This window comes from Myxine glutinosa, chromosome 4 (assembly GCF_964187855.1).
Source record: "Myxine glutinosa chromosome 4, kmMyxGlut1.1, whole genome shotgun sequence".
Taxonomy (NCBI): domain Eukaryota; kingdom Metazoa; phylum Chordata; class Myxini; order Myxiniformes; family Myxinidae; genus Myxine; species Myxine glutinosa.
In genome coordinates, this window is record NC_136264.1 from 143,942,920 (window position 1) to 143,957,038 (window position 14,119).

A 14,119-nucleotide genomic window follows, 5' to 3' on the forward strand; every position below is an offset into this window, starting at 1 on the left:
ACCACCAAGCATACATAACCCTTGCTCAGGAAGCTGCTTCTGGGGCACCGACGAGAGAGAGAGAGAGAGAGAGAGAGAGAGAGAGAGAGAGAGAGAGAGAGAGAGAGAGAGAGAGAGAGAGAGAGAGAGAGAGAGAGAGAGAGAGAGAGAGAGAGATAGAGATAGAGATAGAGATAGAGATAGAGATAGAGATAGAGAAAGAAAAAGAGACTCTCTCTGACTTTTACATCCTTTTTTAACAAAAATATCAAAAAGTATATTTTGTAAAGGTAGAAATAAAACCATTTCACAAATCAAATGTAAACAACAAGCAGAACCATTTTAAAGGGAACATTTACATAAAGACCATGAATACATCAAGAAAAGAAACAAGAAAATAATAAACTGTTTTGTTCCTCACAAAGTTTCATATTATGTTCAAGGAGTGACCAATCTGTGATTAACACACCATTTTGCACAGAGCAAAGCACATTATTTAATGCCGATATACTTTTAAAGATCTGTACTTTATCCATAGATGTATGGAAACAAAATTCCATTTTAATACGGGCAAATACAAGACCTTTAAAACAGGCCGGAAGGTCATCTGCACATCTTGAAGGATTTTCAATTTGCATTTTTCTCGTGCGATATATTGATTTCTTTGCTGTGGCAATGAGAAAGTTCGCTAAAACCACTTATATTGGGTGTGTGCTGGAGACAAAGCCAAAAATAAAAGAATTCAAGGTAAAGTTTAAAGAAAGCTTAGTGCACATTTCATGAAGCAAAACAAATAAAGGAATCAAGCATGCACATTCAACATATGCATGTGACAAGGTCTCAAGAGCACCACAGAAAGGACAATGGTCAGATATTTCAGGAGAAAAAACATGCAAGGGCTTATTGGTGGGTAATATCCAATGTACGTACCTCCACGACAGGTCGGCAGTTTTCTTCGGAATAAGTACATGATAATAGGCTTTCCAGTTAAGTTGGAAGGGGTATTCTGTCAGCAAGCAATTGTGCCACTTCCTCAACTGCCACGTTCCGAAGGAGGGCCGGATTGCTTTGACGTAGGCCTGGTATATAACACGATTTTCCAGACCTGCAGATCCAAAACGTATTTTTGGTAAATATTTTATTATTGTACCAGAATTCCTTACAGTGGGGGTGAGTTCTAAATTTGGGAAACAGAGGTTTGGTTAACAAACAATTGGGCCATCACCAGTGCGAGTAGATTGCTCCCAGTGCACTTTAACTCTGTGGTACACGTTAAGTATTTCACATAGTAAAGAAGATATTATATGGTTAGACCGCATGCCAACTTTATTCGCAAGTGCTGCAGCACTTAACCATCTCTTGTTGTCAATCATTATATCAGCAACGCTATGGACACCATTCTGAACAAAATAATCAACAAAGGAGCGTTCCGTTCTTATTCTTTTGAAAAGAGAGTTGTAGAAAAGAGGTTCACTGAAAAACATCTCTTTGGCATCGGAAACATAATCACGGTCGACCAAGAAAACACGCGAAGCATTTAAAATTATATTATAAAATGGTGGAAGCAAGGACAAATCAATACATTTCATGTTCATTAGAAATAGACCAGATGAATAGTTGAGCATGCCAGCTTGACGGAGGAGGAGGAGAGCAGTGGACCTCCAGGCTAGGTCTGATGGACTATAGAGAAGCCGCCAGATTGAGGCGATGCCAAATGCCATTGCCCTGCATACGATGTCCACAAGACCATGCCCATTGCCCACCTTCCTCTAAGGGAAGATTCAGGATCTCTGAACGAAGCCAGTGTTTTCCACTCCAGAAGAAGTTTATTATTGTCTTCTGTATATTCAGCAGAAAGTGTTCCGAAGGCGGAATGGCTTTGATTCTGTGCCACAGTATCGATGCTGCTAAATTGCTGATGACCAGGACTCGTCCCCGATATGAAAGTAGAGCCAGCAACCCTTTCCATTTCCGCAGCTTTTGTTCGAGAGAGTCAGCGAGACCCTCCCAATTTTTCGCATGCGTTGCTGCATCACCGATGAAAACACCAAGGTACTTCATTCTGTTGAGGGACCAGGTGAGGTGTTTTGGAAGGACAGGCATAGGCAGCTGGCATGGGCCCATCCACATCGCCTGGCACATGTTCCAGTTTACCAAAGCTGAAAAAGCTAAACCATAATAGTCCAAGCAGTCCACCAGTTTCTTGATCTCATCGCTATTATGTGCGATGACACAAATATCGTCAGCATATGCAGAGACTTTCACAGGTCTTATGAGCAAATTTCTGCATCTGGTTGAGATGCTGCGGACTTTGATTAAAAGAGGCTCAATGGCTAAAGAGTACAGAATACCGGATAAAGGACATCCCTGACGGATACCCCTTCCAACCTTTACAGGTGAAGTCAGTTCAGAGTTTACTCTGAGTATTGAGGAAATGCCATTATAGAGCAGTTTTACCATGGAGAGAAAAACAGGACAAAGTCCAATGCATTCTAGGACCTTGAAAAGATATACATGACTTACACGGTCAAAAGCCTTCTCTTGGTCAAGCACAATCAAACCAAGATTGTCATTTTTTATTTTGCACACATCCCAAAGATCTCTTATTTTAAAAATGTTATCGTGTATCTGTCGGTTAGGGATACAATAAGACTGATCACTTTGAATCAATGACTCTAGAAGTGGGGCGATGAGTCGAGCTAAAACTTTAGAAAATATTTTATAATCTGAAGTTAGAAGAGAGATTGGACGCCAATTAATCGATGAGCTGAGGGTCTCCTTTCTTAGGTAATAAACTAATTACTGCTCTACGGCAGCTCATCGGCAAGTCATCACAATGTAATGAAATAGTAAAGACCTCCAATAGTTCTGGACCTAACAGGGCCAAAAGGATTTATAAAACTCCATTGGGAGGCCGTCCAATCCAGGAGATTTACCTGTAGGTAAAGAAGCAAGGGAAAGTGTAAGCTCTTCCAAGGAAAGTAAGGAGCCAAGCTGATCCCTTAGAGCAGCACTTAGCATGGGTAAGTCAGATGTGAAATAACTTATTGAGCCATCGTCAACATCATTTGCCATAAACAAGCCTGAAAAGAAGTTATAAACCTCCCTTTTTATATTATCTTGTGACGTCACAGTGTTACCAGTTGAGAGCTTTAAGGTTTCAATTTGCCTTTGATTGGTAGTCTTTTTATCAAAATGGAAGAAAAATTTGGTCGGTGCATTTAAATTATATAGCTGATCCATCCGTAGACGGACCATTCCACCTTTTGCTTGGTATTCGACTAAGTTGTTTAGTGGAGTCTTCTTTTCCATAAGCAAATGATTATTTGTTCTATTGGGGTTATTTGCCACATCAGTTTGTAACCTCATTATTTCCTTTTCTAGTGTGAACCTCTCCCTTTTTACACTAAAAGATGAGAAATAATTAAAGTGTTGGCAAAAGACAGCGATCTGTGCCTTAGCATAGTCCCACCATAATAACGGGTTCTCAAAATTATTCTTTCTTTCTTTGAGGCTAATCCAAAACATTTTGAAAGCTTCACAAAAAGCAGCATTTTCCAGCAACATGACATTGAACTTCCAATATGGACTGCCATGTTGCTGCAGAGCAAGCTCAAGGACAAAGTTACAGCCAGGTGATCAGAGAAAAGAGAAGGCACGATATCAGATTTCAATATCTTGTCAAGCATTACAGTATTGACATAAATTCTGTCTAACCTGGCTAGAGTGTGTATCTGAGATGTACATCTAGACCAAGTAAACTGACGTTGCATGGGGTGTTGAATACGCCAGACATCTATTAATCCCATCGTCGTAATGATTTTCTCCAAGGGTTTGGCAGATCTAGGATGTGGCTCCGCACTGTTTCTGTCTAATACAGGGTCAAGAGTGCAGTTGAAGTCGCAACTCATTATAAAAGAACAATTTAAGCCAATTGTACCCAGAAAATCCTCTGGTTTTAGAAAGAAGTTGTGCCTTTCAGCATTTTTACTGGGAACATAAATGTTTACAAAAACAAAGGTTTGATTATTGGCAGTGAATTGAAGACAAGCCAGATGTCTGGGAATTATTTCATGATATTGAACTTGTGAGAGTGTTAATGAGGAGGAGACAAAGAAAGCAATTCCAGCAGTGAGACAATTGATAGTACTGAAGAACCATTGGCCCTTCATTAGCCTTCTCCACTGGGCTTGGCCATTCAGATCTCCATGCGTTTCTTGCAGTAACAAGACATCCAGGTGCAAACGCCAGGTCAGATCTTTTACCTGAACTTTGCGTTCGAAACTAGCACCACCGTTAATGTTTAGACTGCCAAAACGAACACTCATTCTTTCGGAAAAAGAAAGAAGATAAATAACTAAATAGATCAAAAAACACAGAGACCTCATTTACGAAGCTCCCGCCGAGCTTTCTGGATCATTTTTCTTAACCTGTGCTTCTGAGCATCAGTGAAATTTGGAGTGTCAGGGTTACGCACAATTTCCTTCATTTTAAAAATCAACACCTGAAGATCGGGGAAATGATCTTTCAGTTCAATGTTCCTTTTCCGATAGGAATCTCTCAAAAAGTCCCGAAGCTCGTCATCCGAAGGGCTGTTTACAGCCTTTAGAATCTGAGAGGACTCCTCTTGACCGTCACCATCAGATTACTCATATGGGGAATCAATTGGTGTTTCAGCTTCCTGGTGCACATCACATGATTTCTCAGTTTCAATAAAGTTAACTTTTTCAGGAACGTTTTGTGCCAGTCACATTTGAGGATTCTTCGGATATGAGGTGGGGGATTCCAAGCCTGTTTGTGACATGACCACGATGCTCGGTTCATGGATGTCATTCTCCTTCAGTGGATTTAAACTATCCTCTTTTATTCTCTCTGTGCCCTTATTTTCCTCATTTATTCCTTTTTTAGGGGGAGATTTTAGGTGCTTTTCCTCCTCTTGCAATTGACAGGAGGAAGCTGCACAATGAGCGTCCTCGTGTGAGATGACACTGTCTGAGGGATCAGGAACACTCACTGTGATTGGAAAATTAGAATCCACTTTTTCCTTGATACTGTTTGTACTAGTGGAGGTATCCTTTTCCTCTAATAAGGCAGACCTGTTATCACATTGAATTCCAGTGATGGAGTTTTCACTGATTTGCCTTTTCCCAGAAGGTGACGCACTTCTTACAGCTGATTTACGTTTTTTACTTTTGAAAACGGTAACAAACCCCTCATTTGCGCTGTCCATTGGTTCAACGGGAGGGGACGTGTCCACTTGTTTACCTGCACATTTGTCGAGCAGGAAACGTCAACATTAATCTGTGAGTCATTGTTACCTGTTTAGACCCTGTTAGGCTGTTCCTTCTGAAGGCGGCAAAACCGTTTCATGTGTCCCACCGCACCACAACCAAAGCACTTTAGGGTGTCGGTGGTGATATATACTTGGTAATCGCGACCATTTGCAGTGAAATTTAAATCAACATTCAAAGAGGAATATTCCTTTTTGAGAACCATAAATACCTGTCTACGGAAACTCATCACGTGACTGACACATTCATCCTTACAGCCCAAAGGGAGCATTATTAATGGGGACACACAGTGACCATATCGCTGCAGCGCTGCAAGGATAGTTTCGCTATCCAGGAATGGTGGTACATTCGAAATCACCACTTTCAAAGCAGGAGTATCCAAGGGATAAACCATAACAAAGTGTCCGGAGTTGAGGGACAAACCTTGTTGTACGATGAGAGCAACGTGCTCTACATCGGACACAAACACGATAACACGTTTGTTCATACGCGATGCCGCACATACCTTATCAAACCCGATCATGATCCCGATTGCGAGAACAATATCTTCTACTGAAACACCCTCCGGTGGAGAACACGCAATGCCATGCTCACGTGATAATTGCTCAAACGCTGCATATCGCTGCGAATGAGCAGCCGCCATGTTTGGACACACGAGGCTTGACCTCGTCCTCCCAGCTTGGGAAGAGGAAGTTAGTAATACACTCTGACTTTCCCAGCTTAGGGAAAGGGAGCGTTAAAAAAAACAAACTAAGGAATTATAAGCGAGAGAAAAAGGTTTGAAGTGAAGAAAATAAGTTGGGGAAAAAAGAACAGGGAACCGCCCAAACACGACGATTACCTTAACCGTACACGATATTGTGCTCTATGGCTCTCTCTCTCGTCTCAACATAGAAGGGAAACACAGGGAAGCTTTACAAACAGAAGATGGCGAGAGAGAGAGAGAGAGAGAGAGAGAGAGAGAGAGAGAGAGAGAGAGAGAGAAAGAGAAAGAGAAAGATTTAAAAAAAGACAAAGAACACTCTATGAGAGTGAAGTTTCTAAGTTTGGTCTGGTCATAGATTTTTGGGCATAAGAAAGAGATGACCTTTGTGGGATATTCAATCGCTCAAAGGAGTACTGCTCTCCCTTATGGGCTGGAGCCCCAGCATCACATCTTTTTCTCCTGGATTTTGTGGAATCTAAAGGTCTCAATATTATTGGCATATTCCATGGTGTGGCCGAAGCACGATGCTTGTCGTTGTCACATCGCAAGTAGTTCTTGGCCTCTGTTTGTTTTTTTGAAGCACTTCTCCATTGGGGCTGGCAGAATGGCTAGATGTATGCATACTCACCTCAAAGCTGTCTAGACTGGGTTTGAAATCCTGACCCAGTTATAAACGGTCATCTTGATGTTTCATGGGCAACGTGATTCATCAATCTATATGCCGTCCCTCGGGTGGACGGTAAGCTGAGTGTCCTTTCTGCCGGCATTAGTTGGTGGATCTTAAAGATCCCACAGTCTTTCATGAAGACTAGGATATCTTTTGCTGGCAACCGAGCAAAATTCAAAATTCCTGCCCTTACTTCCTGTGTCAGGGTGGTGACCGTCCAGGATTGTATCAGCCCTAGCCAATAATCTGCTTTGGTAGAACTGACACTCTGTATAGACTATATATATATAGAGCATGGTAGATGATAAAACTGAGGTCTCCTCCATTCTAGCTCCCTGCATGCTCTCTCGGCCCTCCCCAGTTGTTCCAGGACACGTGTTCTTCCATTAACCCCCTCCTAGTTTAAGCTCTCCAAATTCAGGTTTTCTACCCATATTTGATCTTCTGTTGTTCTTTTCTCTAGTTCATGGAACTGTATTCCGTTCATCCTTAACCCTGCTCCCAGGGCTTCATATGAGTGGTACACTACCACCATCTTTACCCGCAATATTTTATATCCCCATCGACCCCAGCTAATCCAACCCTCTTACTTGCAGGTTACTGTTTTCTCCCTTCCTCTCTCTTTTCCTGTTCATGCATTCCCTAGCTTGTTGTGTCCTACTGAGGCACCGCTGTCAGTACATTGCTCTTTTAACTTGTCACTTCACTCTTCCAGGAGCCACAGTTTTGTGTACAGGAATAAAAAAACGACAAAACAAGAACAGATACATTCAAAGTACACCGCCTCCATGCCAAATAATAAAATATCCTCCAGCGCGGCATTGCTGGGTCGCCTCTGGTGCCCGGCAATACCGCCCTGCAGCTCATAGAGACTGTATTTGGAGGGAGAGGTGCACAATATTTGATTGATTAATTGCATAATTAAAATCAATAAAAGATTGTCATAAAATATTTTCTTAATCAATTGGCTAATAGCATAACTAAACCACTATTGCTTCATCCGAAGATGTAACTTTTAGATATTTCATTAAATAAGTCATTAATAAAAAATAAAAAAAATTAATTGATTAATCAATAAATAATTGATCGATTAATTGATTAATCAATAAATAAAAAATACCCTTTACAGACAAATCACTTGGTCATTGTCATGTCCAAATATCAGCTTCCTAGCTCAAAATGTGCCTGAGATATTGTCCAGATGAGAAAGAAAATAAATGAATGATTAATAATTAAAATAAATAAATAATAATCGTAAAAAATTAAATAATCAATCAATTGCCTAATAGAACACATAAACCACCACCATTTCATCCGAATCTGTAACTTCCAAAAAAAAAATGTTTTTAGTCATTCATCAAATAATTAAATGATTAATCGATTTATTGATTAATCAATAAATCAAAAATAGCCTTTACAGCCAAATCACTTGGTCATTGTCATGTCCAAATATCAGCTTCCGAACTCAAAAGGTGCCTGAGATATTGGCCAGAAGAGAAAGGAAATGAATAAGTACTTAATTAATCGCTAATAATTAAATAACTCATCAATCAATTGATTGATCAAAAAACAAAAAATATCGTTTTTGACAAAGTACTTGCTCATTATTGTGCCGAAATTTCAGCTTCCTAGCTCAAAGTATGGCTGAGATATCACCCGGACAAACAAACAAACAAGTACAGATACATTCATAGTACACAGCCCCCATGCCAAATAATTAAATATCCCACAGCGCGGCATTGCCGGGGCGCCTCCGGCCTCCGGCGCCCGGCAATACCGCAGTGCAGCTCATAGAGACTGCATTGGGAGGGAGAGGTGTACACTAATTGATTGATTAATTGTATAATTAAAATCAATAAAAGATTATCACAAAATATTTTCTTAATCAATTGGCTCATAGCATAACTAAACCACAAGTGCTTCATCCTAAGATGTATCTTTTAGAAATTTAATTCAATGTCATTAATAAAAAATTAAATAATTGATTGATTAAATGATTAATCAATAAATCAAAAATATCCTTGATAGCCACATCACTTGGTCACTGTCATGTCCAAATATTAGCTTCCCAGCTCAAAAGGTGCCTGAGATATTTGCCAAATGAGAAAGAAAATAAATGAATGATTAATAATGAAAATAAATAAATAATAATCATTAAAAAATTAAATTATTAATCAATTCGGTCACAGAACACATAAACCACCACCATTTCATCAGAATCTGTAACTGATTTTTTTTTTATAGTAATTAATCGAATAATTAAATAATTAATCGATTAATTGATTAATTGATTAATCAATAAATCAAAAATATCCCTGATAGCCACATCACTTGGTCACTCATGTCCAAACATGAGCCTCCGAGCTCAAAAGGTGCCTGAGATATTGGCCAAATGAGAAAGAAAATAAATAAATGATTAATAATGAAAATAAATCAATAATAATCATTAAAAAAATAAATTATTAATCAATTCGGTCATAGAACACATAAACCAGCACCATTTCATCAGAATCTGTAACTTAAAAAAAAAATGTTTTAGTCATGAATCGAATTATTAAATAATTAATCGATTAATTGATTAATTGATTAATTAATAAATCAAAAATAGCCTTTGCAGCCAAATCACCTGGTCATTGGCATGTCCAAATATCAGCTTCCTAACTCAAAAGGTGCCTGAGTTAATGGTCAGAAGAGAAAGGATATTTGATTAATTAAATAAGTACTTAATTAATCGCTAATAATTAAATAACTCCTCAATTAACTGATTAATCAAAAAACAAAAAATAACGTTTTTGACAAAGGACTTGCTCACTATTGTGCCGAAATTTCAGCTTCCTAGCTCAAAGGATGGCTGAGATATCGCCCGGACAAACAAACAAACAAACAAACAAGAAAGAAAACAAGTACAGATACATTCAAAGTACACAGCCCCCATGCCAAATAATTAAATATCCTACAGCGCGGCATTGCTGGGTCGCCTCTGGTGCCCGGCAATACCGCAGTGCACCTCATGGAGGCTGCATTGGGAGGGAGAGGTGTACGCTAATTGATTGATTAATTGTATTATTAAAATCAATAAAAGATTATCACAAAATATTTTCTTAATCAATTGGCTAATAGCATAACTGAACCACAAGTGCTTCATCCGAAGATGTATCTTTTAGAAATTTAATTAAATAAGTCATTAATAAAAAATTAAATAAGTAATTGATTAATCAATTAATTAATCAATTAATGAATAAATAATTAATCGATTAAATGATTATTCAATAAATCAAAAATATCCTTGATAGCCACATCACTTGGTCACTGTCATGTCCAAATATTAGCTTCCCAGCTCAAAAGGTGCCTGAGATATTGGCCAAATGAGAAAGAAAATAAATAAATGATTAATCATGAAAATAAATAAATAATAATCATTTAAAAATTAAATTATTAATCAATTCGGTCACAGAACACATAAACCACCACCATTTCATCAGAATCTGTAACTGAAAAAAAAAAAAAAAATTTGAGTAATTAAACGAATAATTAATAATTAATCGATTCATTGATTAACTGATTAATCAATAAATCAAAAATATCCTTGATAGCCGCATCACTTGGTCACTCATGTCCAAATATTAGCTTCCGAGCTCAAAAGGTGCCTGAGATATTGGCCAAATGAGAAAGAAAATAAATAAATGATTAATAATGAAAATAAATAAATAATAATCATAAAAAAATTAAACTATTAATCAATACGGTCAGAGAACACATAAACCACCACCATTTCATCAGAATCTGTAACTTTAAAAAAAAAAAAAATTTTTGTCATATTTTGTCATTAATCGAATAATTAAATAATTAATTGATTAATTGATTAATTAATAAATCAAAAATAGCCTTTGCTGCCAAATCACCTGGTCATTGGCATGTCCAAATATCAGCTTCCTAACTCAAAAGGTGCCTGAGTTGATGGTCAGAAGAGAAAGGAAATTTGATTAATTAAATAAGTACTTAATTAATCGCTAATAATTAAATAACTCCTCAATTAATTGCTTATTCAAAAAACAAAAAATACTGTTTTTGACAAAGGACTTGCTCACGTCTGTGTCGAAATTTCAGCTTCCTAGCATGGCTGAGATATCGTCCGGACAAACAAACAAGAAAGAAAACAAACAAACAAACAAACAAGAAAACAACCAGAGTGAAAACTGAGTACTCCCTTTCAGCGTGCGTCACTGCCGAGCCCCCTTTGGTGCCCGGCAATGACGATTTGCAATGCCTGGAGATGGCATAGGAAAGGTGCGGTGTACAACAACCAGAGTGAAAACTGAGTACTCCCTTTCACCGTGCGTCATTGCCGAGCCCCCTTCGGTGCCCAGCAATGACGATTTTCAATGCCTGGAGATGGCATAGGAAAGGTGCGGTGTACAACAGAGTGAAAACTGAGTACTTCCTTTCAGCGTGCGTCATTGCCGAGCCCCCTTCGGTTCCCAGCAATGACGATTTGCAATGCCTGGAGATCGCATAGGATAGATGCGGTGTACAACAACCAAAGTGAAAACTGAGTACTCCCTTTCAGCGTGCGTCATTGCCGAGCCCCCTTCGGTGCCCAGCAATGAGGTTATGCAGCACCTGGAGATGGCATGGGAAAGGAGCGGTGTACAATTAAATCTCAGTTTCAGAGCACTGGACAAAAACAACGTTATTCTCCACCTGTGCTAGCCCATTCACACCCCCACACATTCAGAGTCAATCTTACTCAGAACTGTAAGGCTACATATTCTGATTGAGTGAATAGTCCGCATTGGAACCAAGACTTCAATCCAAGAAGTTCAATTCACCAAACTTCCTAAGAGACTTGTCAGCACCCTCTGTTTCTAGATTTATGAATCAATCTGGCTAACTAGACCACATAGTCTGGTTTCTCGCCAATGTCTCTCAGCTCCTTGACATGCTCTCTTGACCTTCTCTCTCTCTATTTATTTTTTTACCAAAAATCTACCAGAAAAGTTCTGGGGCAGGGTTTGATTGATGACACCCAATGGGACATCGCCCCATCACCCTTCTCGGCCACACATGCTGCGCAGCTGGAAGCGGCTCAGTTTTCAGGGGCATGTCCTCTTCCCACATCATTCTGCATCACCACACCAGATCATCTACAAAACTGCATAACAAAAAAAGAAAAGTAATAAACATTCCTACTTCCTAAATTTCAAGAAACGAGCATAATCTTCACGATGCTGTACACCTGAGGTCAGAAACAATATTTCAGACACATTCCCGGATTGATGGTTTCCGGGATAGCAGCATTATTGCTGTTTTTCTTTTTCCAGCACTGATGCTACAATATTTGTTGAAAAGCTCAATGGGATATTATTGTTGTTATTGTTGTTGTTGGGTGGGAGTACCCACTAATACACATAATGCACAGCTCCTCTCATGTTGATCTGCTTGCCTCTGCACCTTCCCCTCATCCCATCACACAGGTCGGTTCTTCTTACTTTTCAATGTTCCTCGTGGGCAAAGATGGGAATGTAAAGTCGTGGTATCCCTCTCCAATGTGGGACATGTCTACGATCTTTGACCTAATCGACTCCATGCAGCTGCGACAGCAGGAAATGGGAATTCAGGCGTCACTTGGTCTCCACTGCCACATGAGTGAGCGGAGGGAATTTGAAAACCACCGTCGTAATCTCAACCGTCGTCGTGAAGATCAAGATAAATAACATTCTTGCCAATGAGGCTTATGCTTTTTTTCATCATAATGCGTCAAAGCTTGCATTTCATCATATTGTAATCTAGTCTTTCCTTGCTGTGCTTCATCTCACTCTGGTTCGACACCTTTCCTATCTCGGGTTTTGCTCTTATTCTGCCAGTAGTCCTTCTTAGATTTCATCCTGTGACTTTTTCTGTTCCCTATTCCTTCCTTGTTTTATTCATTTCTTTACTGTTTGTTCTTAGTGCCATAATTTTTGGATCCTTCATTTTCAGAATCTCTTCTTCTTCTCCTTTTTTTCTCTGAAGATGTGATGACACAGGGTGCTGTGTTTCAACGCATCCTGGACCAGTGATTCGGATGGGGACACAAACACACCAACTCCCACACCTCCCTATTATATCTCACATCGTTCCAAATATTTCATTAGTTTCTTTTTTTCCCCCTTTCCATGGTTTTTCTTTCCACATTGACTACATTTTCTGCAAGACATTACACATATAACAGTATTATATGAAGAAAAACGATGTTCAAATCTTCCTAAAAAGCATTTGCTTTTATTTTTTGCCTCTGAACAAAAATGATTTCTTTTTAATATAATCATTGCCTGACTTACTGCCTGTTGATGTGCCTTGTGTATTCTGACCATCACGTGATTTGAGGGGGAGCTCCTGGGAGATTGATCGGCTGTCTCCATGCTTGGTCGAGAGAGCTGTCTGGGGTTATACAACAACAACAACTAGAAACACCCACTCCCGACGGGTTAACCATAATGGTTAACCACAATTGTTGTGTTCCTGTATGCAAATCAAACTCACTGATTTGTGAGTAATATCCGTGGATGTTTGCAACATATTAGGTTCATAGCATTTCCTGTTAATACAAGCTGGCAGGGTCAGTGGATATATAACACACACACACACACACACACACACACACACACACACACACACACACACACACACACACACACACACACACACACACACTTCTCCTTTTCCCAATATAGTATATGCAAACATCTAGTACAATCTATTTTGGAACCGGAACCCAAAAAAAATAAATGTATGAGGGCACTCACAGCCCATCTCCCATCCCACCTTTCCTCCTCCCAAACATGATTAATCGTACATATCGTAATTTTGTACTTACCCTGTACATTAACAAGTCCCAGATAACCTTTCCAGCAGTGCAAAAAAACAACTCAACCAGATACAGTGATTCCCTCTGGGAAGTCGACCTGAGTGTTGGTAATGTCAGCATCAGCTTTCCGATTGCAGACTTAATTAAATAAATCACCAAGCCTGCCATGTTCACACAAGGTAATCTCGCAAGGTTCAGTCCACTCACTGGCACCCTGGCAGGGATGATCGGGGAAGTCGGGTAGAACGCGCCAGTCCACAGGCCTTGCATGGGCCCACATCCTCGGGAGTTTTTGCAGTACAGGTTGCAATATATCAACTTTTTGGGAAGTCGATCAGAAAGTTCTCCAAATCTTTCGATATGCAAAGGCATGTAACCTTTCTCGCAGGTATGTTTCCAAGTATTTTTGGCTTCTTTCAGAAGGTTTGTGAGCCATTTTAATGTTGCAATCCTTATTTGGACCAGTGATTGCACAGGTGTATGCACAGGGGGACGGGTACAGAACAATGCCGACATTAATGTAACAGCAAGGGATTTAAAACATATAATATAAAGTATAAAGACCATGTTAGGACAAATGTGGGCCCATTGAGGAATTAGACAAGGAGAGTCTGGGCAAACTGCTGCAC

General features: G+C 39.4%; 1 protein-coding gene across 3 annotated transcripts in view; it reads left to right on the forward strand.

Moving 5' to 3' along the window:
* The window catches only part of LOC137425332 (coiled-coil domain-containing protein 80), a 31,236-nt gene extending 18,277 nt beyond the window's left edge, over positions 1-12,959 (forward strand). For all 3 annotated transcript variants that reach the window (XM_068113646.2, XM_078776557.1, XM_078776558.1), the window contains exon 9: positions 12,118-12,959. In XM_068113646.2, coding sequence (XP_067969747.2) covers positions 12,118-12,357 — 240 coding nt within the window. In that variant the 3' untranslated portion in view covers positions 12,358-12,959. The remainder of the gene's footprint in view (positions 1-12,117) is intronic.
* The last annotated feature ends 1,160 nt before the right edge of the window (positions 12,960-14,119 follow it).